Below are 12166 nucleotides of genomic sequence, written 5' to 3'. Positions count from 1 at the left end.
CGAGATCAGCCATTGTCAGCCTTTGGGAACCACTACTCTCAAACAAATTTTAGAAACTCAATATTCCCTCAATGCTTCACAAGAATCCTATAAAGTAGTTAATAGGACTGGAGCCCATATCCTGACTTCTTGGCTCTCTCCACAGAATGGGAATAATACAGGATCTCGCCGAAGCCAGTTTGGCTCAATGATAGAGCGTCGGCCTCGGACTGAAAGGTCCCAGGTTCGATTCCAGTCAAGAACATGTACATTGGTTGTGGGCACATCCCCGGTAGCGGGTGTGCAAGAGGCAGCTGGTCGATGTTTCTCTCCCATCGACGTTTCTAGCTCTCTATCTCTCTCTCTCTTCCTCTCTGTAAAAAATCAATAAAATATATTTAAAAAAAAAAAAAAAAGGAATACAGGATCTCAAGGGCTTACCTCTAGCCTTCAGGCAATCTGTCCAGAAGTATTACATTGCTTAACTTATTAAATAAATTGAAAAATTAGAAGATAAAAGGGACACTGTCCAAATATAGCAATTACTTTATAATAGAAGACTAGACACATTTAAAATGAGACAGAATAACAACATCAGATTGAACTGGAATTCTAAAAAAGTCAGAGGTGTTTATGAAGAAATTAAAAGAGTTAAAAAGAAGACTGAGAAGAGTGTAAGTTATCAAAGAAATAAATTCCTCACAAGCATACACTTACCCTCGTCCATATCAATTGGATCAGGCCGTGCTGGTTTTGTTTCTGGATTTGGATCTATTTCTCCAGGTTTAAGTTTTCGTGGATCATCTGTTGTTTCCTCTTCATTGTCTCTTTGGGCCGCTTTATCCCTAGAAGAGAATCCAAATGGGTCAGTCATTCTACCATACCATTTAGTCTTAGAAATACCAAATTTCCTAGAGTTGGAACTCTTTTCTTTCAAAAACCCAAAGGGACAGCATAGATGGACCTGGAGAGTATTATGCCAAGAGAAATAAGCCAGTCAGAGAAAGACAAGTACCATATGCCTTCACTTACATGTAGAATCTAATGAACAAATTAAACTAACAAAATAGAAACAGACTCACAGAGAACAGACTGACAGCTGTCAGAAAGGAGAGGATAGAGGGGCTAAGTGAAAACTGTGAAGAGATTAAGCAGAAACAAACAAAACAAAAAAACTCATAGAGAAAAGTATGGTGATTACCAGGGAGAAAGGGGTTGGAGGGAGGAGCAGAGGGTAAAGAGAGGATAAATGGTGATAGAAGGAGACTTGACTTGGGATGATGAGCATACAAATCAATGTACAGATGATGTGTTGTAGAATTATACCCCTGAAACCTATGTAATTTTGTTAACCAATGTCACCCAATACATTCAATTAAAAAAATAAAATAAAATAAAAAAATAAAAAAAAGATTACCCCAATGAATAGGCATCAACAAAATAAAGCATTTCTGCTATTGCTTCACCTGAAAGAAATGGTATTAAAATTCCCTCTAATTTCAGTGTTTCCATTCACTATAAAATAGAATCCAAGCAGTCGCTTAATCACAAATGCACTACAGCCATACAAGAAACACATACACACTATTAGGGATGAAATAAAATGTTGCAATGGTTAACACTCAGCAGTGATTATGAGTGATTTTTATTTGTTTTACTATTTTTTTCCTAGGTTTTCTACGATGAATATGTATGGTTTGTATATTTCTAAATTATTCCCTTAAAAAGGATGTAACAGAATAAATAACCATTTTGATCAACCACATGAGATTTGGAATATGTAATCCAATAGCTTTGTTCTTTTATCTTTACTCAAATCTGTAACTAAATGTTTAAAGATAGAAAATGTTAAAATTTTATGCAGACTCATTCAGAAGATATACACACGTTTTAATACTGCCTTTGGAGATCCACTTACAGAAGAAATTCATAGTGTTCCAAGCACTGGGCAGCTGTTCTTCCAATGATTGGAGCGATGGTTCTCCACTGAGTGGGCATCAACTTGGCCAAGTGTAAGAGTTTTTCCTCTTCTTCTCTGGACCATTCTGTTTTTTTAATGCTTGGATCGAGCCACTCATACCTATTAAAAATATATAATTTTATACATTAATCAGTCACTTAGCATGAATATGCTTTTTATATATTAGATATACTGACTTCTAATGTCTGAAAACAGAAGGGAACTCTCATCCTTCAATTATAATGCTGTGTTTTTACAACAGAATAGTCACGGCTTTAGTTTGGTGTTTTTAAATTTAAGTGAATTATTGTCATTATCTGTCTTTCCTCATGCCCCACCCAACCCACCTTTTCCATCCAGTTTATTTAGTTAGGTGAGAGGCTAGCAAATAAGATAGATATAACCCTTACCAAACATCAGGCAGGGACTTAGCTCCACTAACAGAAGCAGAAATCAGAACCACTTGTTCAGGTTGAGGACCATCTTCCTCTTTGAGGTCCAATCCTACATTATGAGCCTTTCCCCTGCTCAGGTGCCTAGGAAATTAGGTCCCTCTTGTACAATCCAAAATATGACCCTAGTACCACATAGGTCAAGGCTGGGGCCAGATCATCCGTGCCAAGGACACATGTAAAAAGTTTAATGTGTCCACTACCTTGTGATTTAAAAGGAGATACCACAGGTGTATGATGGGTTTTGCTATACAAAATATCAACCGTATTATGAGTAAACTCAACTATTGTGAGCCAGTCTAGAATTAACCATTATTTATCATTCATTTCTTTGGGGAAGAAAGTTCTATCCAACTTTTAAACTTTTGAAGCACAATCCACTTATAAGCTGAAGTCCATCTTTATCTAAAAACAAATTTATTTTATGCTTCACAAAGCACTCTCAAACACATTAACTCACTTTAGCCTCTTATCTCCACCAGTTAGAGTCAAGTATTATTATCCCCAAATGGGATAAAACAGGGGCAGAATAGAGAGGATAGAAAAATGTCTTTCCTAAGCTCATAGAAAACAAGTGACAGTTAAGTCTTAAATCTAAATTCCCATGTCGCCCTAGCTGGTTTGACTCGGATAGAATGTCAGACTGAAGACTGTGGGTCCCGAGTTCAATTCCTGTCAAGGGCACATGTCTGGGTTTCAGGCTCCATCCCTAATAGGCACCTGGTCATCATTCTCTCTCATTGATGTTTCTCTCTCTCCCTCTCCCTTCCTGAAATCAAAAAATATATAATTTAAAAAATAAATTACCATCTCCCACTTCATCTTTCTGTTATATCACTACACCTTCTTTCTTTGGTAAGGTTCAAAGAACTGACATTTTCCTCAAATAATTAAAGTTGTTTTCTGTTTTCCATTCATTGACTGATACATACCATCTGGCTTTGCATTGCTTTGCTGATTTTCTATGCAGCAGTGAGGCAATCCTAGACCACTGGTTTTTCCCATATTTCATTACCGCTGCTTTAAGAATTTCATCCTAAAAGAAAAACAGTATATTCAATCAAAAAATTCCAAGTGAGAAAAGACAAAATTTAAATGAACTCTAACAGGGTTTCTGGAAAGAAAAAGAAAGACACACACATACCTCCTAGATCAGTGATTTTCAACTGGTATGCCACAAGAATTTTAAAACATGCAATATCTGACTATTTAGTCAGGGGCCCTGACCTCTTTTTCCCTTAGATTGTTAAGTAAAAAAATGACAATAGTCAACATAACAATAGCTCTCTGGATTGAATGAATCAAAATTATCCTTTTTGTGTACGTGTGTCTGTCAAATTGGCAAAAAATAATATAATTTTTGGTGTGCTTTAGAATTTTCGTAGTTTATATGTACCATGAGATGAAAATTGAAAATCATTGTCCTAGATTTTTTTTTTAAAAGGTACAAAGTCCTCATTTACTATAATAATAAACAGAAAGCCAGAGTCAGCCAAATGCAAGAAATTAAGAAGACACCTCTTAGAAGGACTCTCTACCCTCCTTTACTCAGAACTCCACTCCACCCCATAATAAATTGGGATGGATACAGCCCAAACTGAGAAACCTTACTTTCTATCAGAGACTAACTCTATCAGAGACTAACAAAAACATTCTCCAATATGTGGCTGTCATCCTCAAAAGAGTACAGCTCATTCTCATTTATTCAGACAAAAGACATTTCCTGAACACTTAATCCAATAGGACATGTCCAGCCCTAAGTCAAGACTCTAGTAACTCTGTTATCCAATCCAGGCTTCCTGCCTCCAGTTTATGAACAGCATTTTCTCTCCAGGCCCATACCCCCAGTCTGACCCTAGAACACACATCCAGGTCTACCTTGAGAATTACTTCTCTGCCACCTCACCAGTTAGCTCTCCCTCCAGCCTCTACATATTATTTCACCAGGGTACCCATTCTGATATGGAATTCACCAATCTCAAGGGAACCCAGCAAGATAAACCATAAATACCAAAGATAATAAAGGCCGTAGATTAATGCACTGGAGCATTTTGCTTTTAGGTTTTTTTCCACTTGAGCTATACACCTCATACATGAGCTGCTCCATCCCACCACACATTCCCACCAGCAGACTTTAAAAGACTTCAGAGCTTCCGCCACAGCAGAGGAATCCTGCTGCTACCTGGTTCTGTACATCCGTCTCTCCCCCAGAATCATCTCTTCTCCCATTTAAACAGCCTGGTTCCCTCCTGCAAGCTGGGAGACAAGATTGTCTGGTGGCTGACTTTACTTGTAACTTTGTTGCAGTACAGCTAATACTTAAACGCACCTTCAACTTAGTATATACAGGCATGAGCAAAATAGGTTTACAGTTGTAACACAAATAAGTAGTACAATAATTAATAATAATACAAGAATAAACTGTTCTGTGTACTCACAGCTGTAAACCTACTTTGCCCACCCCTGTTTAGTTTTCTACCCTACTAAGATTCATTCCACATTTTACTAAGCAACCTACTTCATGCTGGTTACTGTCCTAGGTTCTAGGGAGACCAAGATCTGTTCCTCTTGCAATGCTGTCTGCTCAGGGAAAGAAACAGCACCTAGCACTTACTGAAAGAATACTACTTATCATTCTCATTAGAAAAATGAGAAAACTGAGATTCTGAGAGGTTAAAAAACTGAGAAGGATGTGATGCCTGCAAAAAAGTGGTCAAAGCAAGCTGTAACAAATGGATGAAAGTGGAGCGATGGGAACTCTGGGGGAAGAACTAATTTTTTTTTTTTTTTTTTACAGGAAAATGGGCAAAAATTCCAAGGAGAGTTTCTGAACTGGATCTTGAAGGATGGTGGGAAAGAGGCCAAGCTGGAGGAGGATATTTAAAGAAAGCACAAGATATATAAACACACAGGTCCTGAAAAGATAGGATGTGCTCCAGAAACGGGTAAATTTAGTTTCTGCACTGACATCTCGCTTCTGTTTTACTCTCCCTCTCCGCTACGGGCTCACCACGGGCATTATCCAGTGCATTTCTACAAGCAATGAAACCACTGTAATCAGTTTATCCCATCTGCCTTCTTTCCAGGCTGAGGAAGGACGTGGTGAGACACGCCTTGGGATCTGCCGGGAGGACTGACAAAAGCTATATACCTCGGTAACAGGTAACAAGAGGAAACCCGGCACTCAAGCCGCTTCCCCTCTGCACGGAAGTCAAAACAGAAACAAAGTTGTGGCCACAGCACTTCTTCATTTTTGAGGATCAAAGAAAGGCACGGTGCCCGGGCTGAGGGGCAGGGGTGCCCCCAGAAAACCAACTCTCGCTGATGTCCCATCTCCCCCTCCAAACTGAGTCCCGTGGAGAGGGGGTGGGGGGTGGGGGGGTGCATCCTCTACTCCACGAATGTTCACTGGGAGGGCCTAACAAAGTGCCAGGCAGGTAACCGGGGGGTTAACCCACAGTCCCTGTCCCGCAGGCGCTCCGATAACTCGGGATCGGGGGCGGGAAAGACGCGGAGGGTCCGCCCGGAGCCGCCCCCACGCAGACCCTGCGAGGTATCCGCGCCTCCGCGACCTCCACGCGCGCGTGCGCACAAGCTGCCAGAGGGGGCGAAGGGCAGCGGGCGGCGGGAAAGGGGGACTTACCTCGGTATTCCTCCACACGCCCCCTTTAATCATAATTCGAGGCATCTTGGCGGCCGGGGGTCTCGGCAAGTGGCCGAGAGGAGCTTCCGAGAAGTAGCAACGGCGCTGCGGCCACGAGACTCCAAGACTCCACTTTCTCCAGGCGCGACCTTCTGCTATATAGAGATCTGCGCATGCGCGAGGCGGTGGGCGGGGCAGTAAGTAGCAAGTATCGCGAGAACTCGGGTGGCTGAAAGGAAGGTCAGAATCTTGTTAAAGCGGTAGCCCGGGAGGACGACAGAAAGCCTTAAGACCGCTCCGGCCGCGCGCACATCCAACACTGATTGGAGGAAAACAGGGAGATCGCGAAATGTCAGCGGTGGCTCTCAGCAAAGAACGTCGAGGTGGACTGGCCGTGACTTCACCTAGTGGCAGAGAGTGGGAACATCACGCTCATGGAGTTTCAGCCCAGTCTGCTTAAAAGGAGCTTTGTTAATTATCAATGTAGCACTTTCATAAGCATTTGATTAATAGAAATTTATGCACAGAATACTCAGGAAAAGGCAGTCGCTCATGTAAAACTAAATATCCTAATCTGTAGAGATAATAGGGTTGTCCTAAGGATTAAATCTTATAAACCAAGCAAAGTATATAATACATAATCCTACCTAATCCTACCTACTAAAAAAGTAATATGCAAATTAATCATCACTCCGCTATACCCTCAAGCCAGGCTCACCAGCCACGCCCACCAGCCAATCAGAGCAAGTATGCAAATAAACCCAACAAAGATGGCTACAGCCACAGAGAGCAGGAAGGAGGCTTGGATTTACCAGGCAATGGAGGAAGCCAAGCTTTCCGCCTGCCCTTGACAGCCTAAGCCTCCACTCAAGGCTACAAAGTTTCAAGTATAGAAGGTAAACAAATCCAAACAGAAATGGCAACAGCCACGGAGCTGGAAAGAGCGAGAGGCTAGGGTTGCCCCTGGCAATGGAGGAAGCAAAGTTTTCTGCTCACCCTGGTCCGCCCAGGCCTCCCCTCCAGGCTACAAAGTTTCCATTATAGAAGCTACATGAATTCCAACAGAAATGGCTGCTGGCCACTGAGCGACAGGAGGCTTGGCTCCCCTCCAGGCTACAAAGGTTCAATTGTAGAAGATACATAAATCCCAGATACCAGGACTTCCACTTGGGTCGCCAGGGGGTGTGGCCAGTCTGCAAACCACCATAGGCCCCTCGCTCAGGCCGCCCCACACCCCAAGGGAACCCCCACCCTGATCCGGGACACCCTTCAGAGCAAACCAGCTGGCCCCCACCTGTGCACCAGGCCTCTATCCTATCTAATAAAAGAGTAATATGCAGATTGACCATCACTCCAACACTAAGGTGACCAGACGTCCCACTTTTGGTGGGACAATCCTGATTTTTAACAATTTGTTCCTCATCCCACGACGTTTTAAAAAGTCCTGATTTTTGGAAAGATTATCGGGACTTTTTTAAAACGCCACGGGATGAGGAACAAGTTGTTAAAAATCGGGACTGTCCCACCAAAAGTGGGATGTCTGGTCATCTTATCCAACACACAATATGGCTGCCCCCATGTGGTCAAAGATCCTGCCCCTATGTGGACACAAGACAGCCACCACAAGATGGCCAGCAGGGGAGGGCAGTTGGGAGGGATCAGGCCTACAAGGGAGGGCAGTTATGGCTGATCAGACAAGTAGGGGAGGGCAGTTGGGAGGCACCAGGCCTTCAAGGGAAGGCAATTGAGAGGGACCAGGCCTGCAAGGAAGGGCAGTTGAAGGTGATCAACCCTGCAGGGGAGGGCAGTTAGAGGTGACCAGGCCGGCAGAGGAGGGAAGTTGGGGACAAATGGGCTGGCAGGGGAGCAGTTAGACATCAATCAGGCTGGCATGGGAGTGGTTAGGGGGTGATCAGGCTGGCAGGCAGAAGCTGTTAGGGGCAATCAGGAAGGCAAGCAGGCAAGCAGTTGGGAGCAAGCAGTCCCATATTGGAGAGGATGCAGGCTGGGCTGAGGGACAACCACCCTCCTCCCCTGCCCCCATGCAGAATTTCATGTACCAGGCCTCCAGTAACTGCTTTTAAAAAAAAAGTGGCAGCTGTAGCCCAGTTGGTGTGGCTCAGTGATTGAAGTCTACCCCTGAACCTAGAGGTCAATTCCCAGTCAGGACACATGCCCAGTTTTGGACTGAATTCTCAGTAGGGAGCGTGCAGGAGGCAGCCAATCAATAATATTCTCCCTCTCTCTCTCTCTTTCTATCTCTCTCTCTCTCCCCCCTCTCTTTCTCTCTCTCTCTCTTTCTCCCTCCCTCCCTCCTCCCTCTTCCTTTCTTTCTCTACAACCAATAAAAACACATTTTAAAAAAGAAAGTTTTTTGTTTTTTATAATGGCAACCTTCAGTGATCAGTGGTTGTGCCAGAAACCCCTGGTAGGATGTGTGACCTTTAACGCTTGTCCACTCCTGTGTCTCTCCCACACACACAGACTGGCCATGTGATTGATCTGATCAAAACTGAGCCAATTAAGTCTACTCCCAGGAATTTTGACACTGGAACCTGGAAGAGGCCAGTTGCTCTGCTGGCCTATGAATCTCTACTATGTGACACCCAGGAGTTGTCCGCCACATTATCTCGCACTATGTCGACTAAGAAGGAAAGACAGCAGGAGCCAGATGCATTGAGAGAAGCAGAAATGAGAGTACAGAGACAAAGGCAGGTAGGTCCTGGCTGTGTTGGGAGTCCCTGGATGCATGCCTGTTCTGAGTTCAATGATTAGTTCCCTTTTCGACTTCAGCCCATTGGAGTTGGGTTTCTATTATTCATAAGCAAGATTCCCAACAAACCCAGTCCTCTCTCAAGAGTCATTTCAGATCTAACATCCAAGATGATGACTTCTCCATTCCACTCAGGACCATCTCTACCATAAGTCACCTTTGTATCAACTAGCAAAGGTGCCCCTTCTTCAAGGCAAGTTATTGACACCTACTGGAAAATTGTCACCAAATATCGTTTTGGCCCAAACCGGTTTGGCTCAATGGATGGAGCGTTGGCCTGCGGACTGGAAGGACCCGGGTTAATTCCGGTCAAAGGCATGTACCTTGGTTGCGGGCACATCCCCAGTAGGGGGTGTGCAAGAGGCAGCTGATTGATGATTCTCTCTCATGGATGTTTCTAACTCTCTATCCCTCTCCCTTCCTCTCTGCAAAAAATCAATAAAATATATTTTTTAAATATTGTTTTGAGAACAGGACACTCTTATTACAAGAAAATTGGATCTACCATGTCTACAATGTGAACTGTGTCCCCTAGAGGCATGCATTGAACTCCCACTTCCTCATTCACCCACATATGTTCCTCAGAACACTGGGATACTCCATTGAAAATAAACAAGTCTTGCCCTAGCCAGGTTGAATCAGTGGTCGGCCTGCAGACCAAAGGGTCTGGGGTTTGATTCCAGTCAAGGGCACGTACTTTGGTTACAGCCTTCTTTGGCGCCCAGGTCGGGGCATGTGCAGGAAGCAACCAATCAATGTGTTTCTCTCACATCGATATTTCTCTGTCTTTCCCTCTCCCTTCCACTCTCTTTTAAAATCAATGGGAAAATATCCTCAGGTGGAGATTTAAAAAAAAAAAATTTTTTTCATTAAAGAAAATGAGAAGAGACGTGGACACATGGGGAGAACAGTGTGTGAAGAAGGAGGCATAGGTTGGAGACGGATCTACAAGCCAAAGGAATGCCGAAGATTGCCAGCAACACCAGAAGCTAAGAATGAGGCATGGAATACATTCCAAGAAGGAACCAACCTTGCCGACACCTCGATTTCAGACTTCCAACCTCCAAGGCTGAGACAATAAGTGTATCTTGTTCTAAGCTACCCAGTTTGTGGTGCTTTGTTATGGCAGCCCTAGGAAATGAGTACAATCCCTTTATAATGGGACATTTCCAGGGTCATTTGACCCTGGAAACCATTTTTCTTATATCTGTTGATATGCAGGAAACACAATTTTGGAAACTCTGGCTCAAAGAAAGGAGGTTGGAGGTCCATCCTTTGACAAGGGGTAAGGAGAGATGTAAGCGGGAGGGTTTTGTAGGTTGCATTACCTGCCACGTTCCCACCCCTCATTCCTTTCTGGGGAGCTGGTTCTGACTGAGCTAACTATGCCTAGCTGAGCAAACAACAAAATTTAGTCTACCTTTCATACAGATTTTTGCCGTCAAGAAACTGTCCAAGACAAGGCAAAAATTAGAGTCAAAAGCCTGTGACAATAATAAGGCATGGCTAGGGACTGGGGTTAGCCACCCCTAGAATTTTAACCTCCATGCCCGGTGCCCCCCCCCCCAAAATAAACAGATGGAATTTAGTAGCAACATTGTGCTGCCTTGCAAATAGAATTTCAAAACACGTCTTCTAGCCCCCACCCCATCTCCCAGATTGCCACCCCTCAGCCCCTCCCTCCCACTTAGAAATTCCTCAGCTAGTATTGGGAGAAATTAATGTCTGAGTGTCAAATTACTGTGAAATGGAATTTCATGCACCATATGTGCTGGTAACTCGTATCATATTACTACCCATGGTTAGTCATGTTCATTGGCATGCAGTTCACCTACTGAGATTTCCTTATGGTGGGTCCAGTTATAGTTTGTAGTTTTTTAAAATAAATCTTTATTGCTCAGATTATTACAATTGTTTCTCCTTTTTCCCCCTCATAGCTCCCTCTGCCCTTACCTTCCCCCCCCCACCCCACCCCCTCCACTGTCTTCATCCATAGGTTATACGATTTTAATCCAGTCTCTTTCTGCACCCCCACACCCCTTTCCCCCTGATAATTATCAATCCACTCCCTTTCTTTGCCCCTGATTCTATTATATTCATAGGTTTATTCTGTTCCTCTGATTTTTAATTTACTTGATTTTCTTCCTCTTCTTAAATAATACCTTTCAGCATTTCATATAATATTGGTTTGGTGGTGATGAACTCCTTTAACTTTTTCTTATCTGTGAAGCTCTTTATCTGCCCTTCAATTCTGAATGATAACTTTGCTGGATACAGTAATCTTGGTTGTAGGTTCTCGCTATTCATCATTTTGAATATTTCTTGCCACTCCCTTCTGGCCTGCATAGTTTCTGTTGAGAAATCAGCTGATAGTCGTATGGGTGCTCCCTTATAGGTAACCAACTGCTTTTCTCTTGCTGTTTGTAAGATCTTCTTTTTGTCTTTTGCCCTTGGTATTTTTTTTTAAGTTTTTTTCTTTAATAAGTTTTTATTGTTCATATTATTACAAATGTTCCTTCCCCCCACCACCCCCATTGCTCTCCTCCACCAGGTTCCCACCCCACCCTCTGCCCTTTCCCCACTCCCCATTGTCCTCATCCATAGGTGCACAGTTTATGTTCAGTTTCTTCCCACATCCCCCTCTCCCCTTTTCCCAAGAATCATCAGTTCACTCTCCTTCCATACCTCTGATTCTATTATATTCAACAGTTAATATTCTTCATCATATTTTTTAAATTTCCTTGGTTTTTAGATTCACTTGTTGATAGTTACGTATTTGTTGTTCATAATTTTTATCTTTATTTACTTTCTCTTCTGAAAGAACCCCCTTCAGCAATTCATATAATTCTGGTTTGGTGTTGATGAACTCCTTTAGCTTTTTTTTATTAGTGAAGCTCTTTATCTGACCTTCTATTCTGAGTGATGGCTTTGCTGGATAGATTATCTTTGGCTGTAGGTTCTTACTATTCATCACCTTGAATATTTCTTGCCATTCCCGTCTGGCCTGCATGGTTTCTGTTGAAAAGTCAGCTGACAATCGTATAGGTGCTCCTTTATAGGTAACTACCTTCTTTGCTCTTGCTGCTTTTAATATTCTCTCTTTGTCTTTTGCTCTTGGAATTTTAATTATGATGTGTCTTGGTGTGGTCCTCTTTGGATTCCTTTTGTTTGGAGTTCTGTGCGCTTCCTGGACTTGTAAGTCTAATTCTTTCACCAGGTGGGGGAAGTTTTCTGTCACTATTTCTTTCAGTATGTTTTCGATATCTTGCTCTCTCTCATCTTCTGGGACCCCCATAATTCTGATTTTGGTTCGCTTGAAGTTGTCCCAGAGGTTTCTTACATTATCTTCAATTTTCTGG

General features: G+C 43.0%; 1 protein-coding gene across 1 annotated transcript in view; it reads right to left on the bottom strand.

Moving 5' to 3' along the window:
* CDC5L (cell division cycle 5 like) overlaps nucleotides 1–6198 on the bottom strand; it is a 45545-nt gene extending 39347 nt beyond the window's left edge. The window contains exons 1-4 of the mRNA XM_084889809.1: nucleotides 6035–6198; nucleotides 3324–3427; nucleotides 1898–2059; nucleotides 697–824 (exon numbers count right to left, since the gene is read on the bottom strand). Coding sequence (XP_084745935.1) covers nucleotides 697–824; nucleotides 1898–2059; nucleotides 3324–3427; nucleotides 6035–6079 — 439 coding nt within the window. The 5' untranslated portion in view covers nucleotides 6080–6198. The remainder of the gene's footprint in view (nucleotides 1–696; nucleotides 825–1897; nucleotides 2060–3323; nucleotides 3428–6034) is intronic.
* Between the last annotated feature and the right edge of the window lie 5968 nt (nucleotides 6199–12166).

This window comes from Pipistrellus hanaki (assembly GCF_964339955.1).
Source record: "Pipistrellus hanaki genome assembly, chromosome: 7".
Classification (NCBI taxonomy): domain Eukaryota; kingdom Metazoa; phylum Chordata; class Mammalia; order Chiroptera; family Vespertilionidae; genus Pipistrellus; species Pipistrellus hanaki.
The sequence above is the reverse complement of the archived record's forward strand: the minus strand, read 5'-3'. Positions and strand labels throughout refer to the sequence as shown.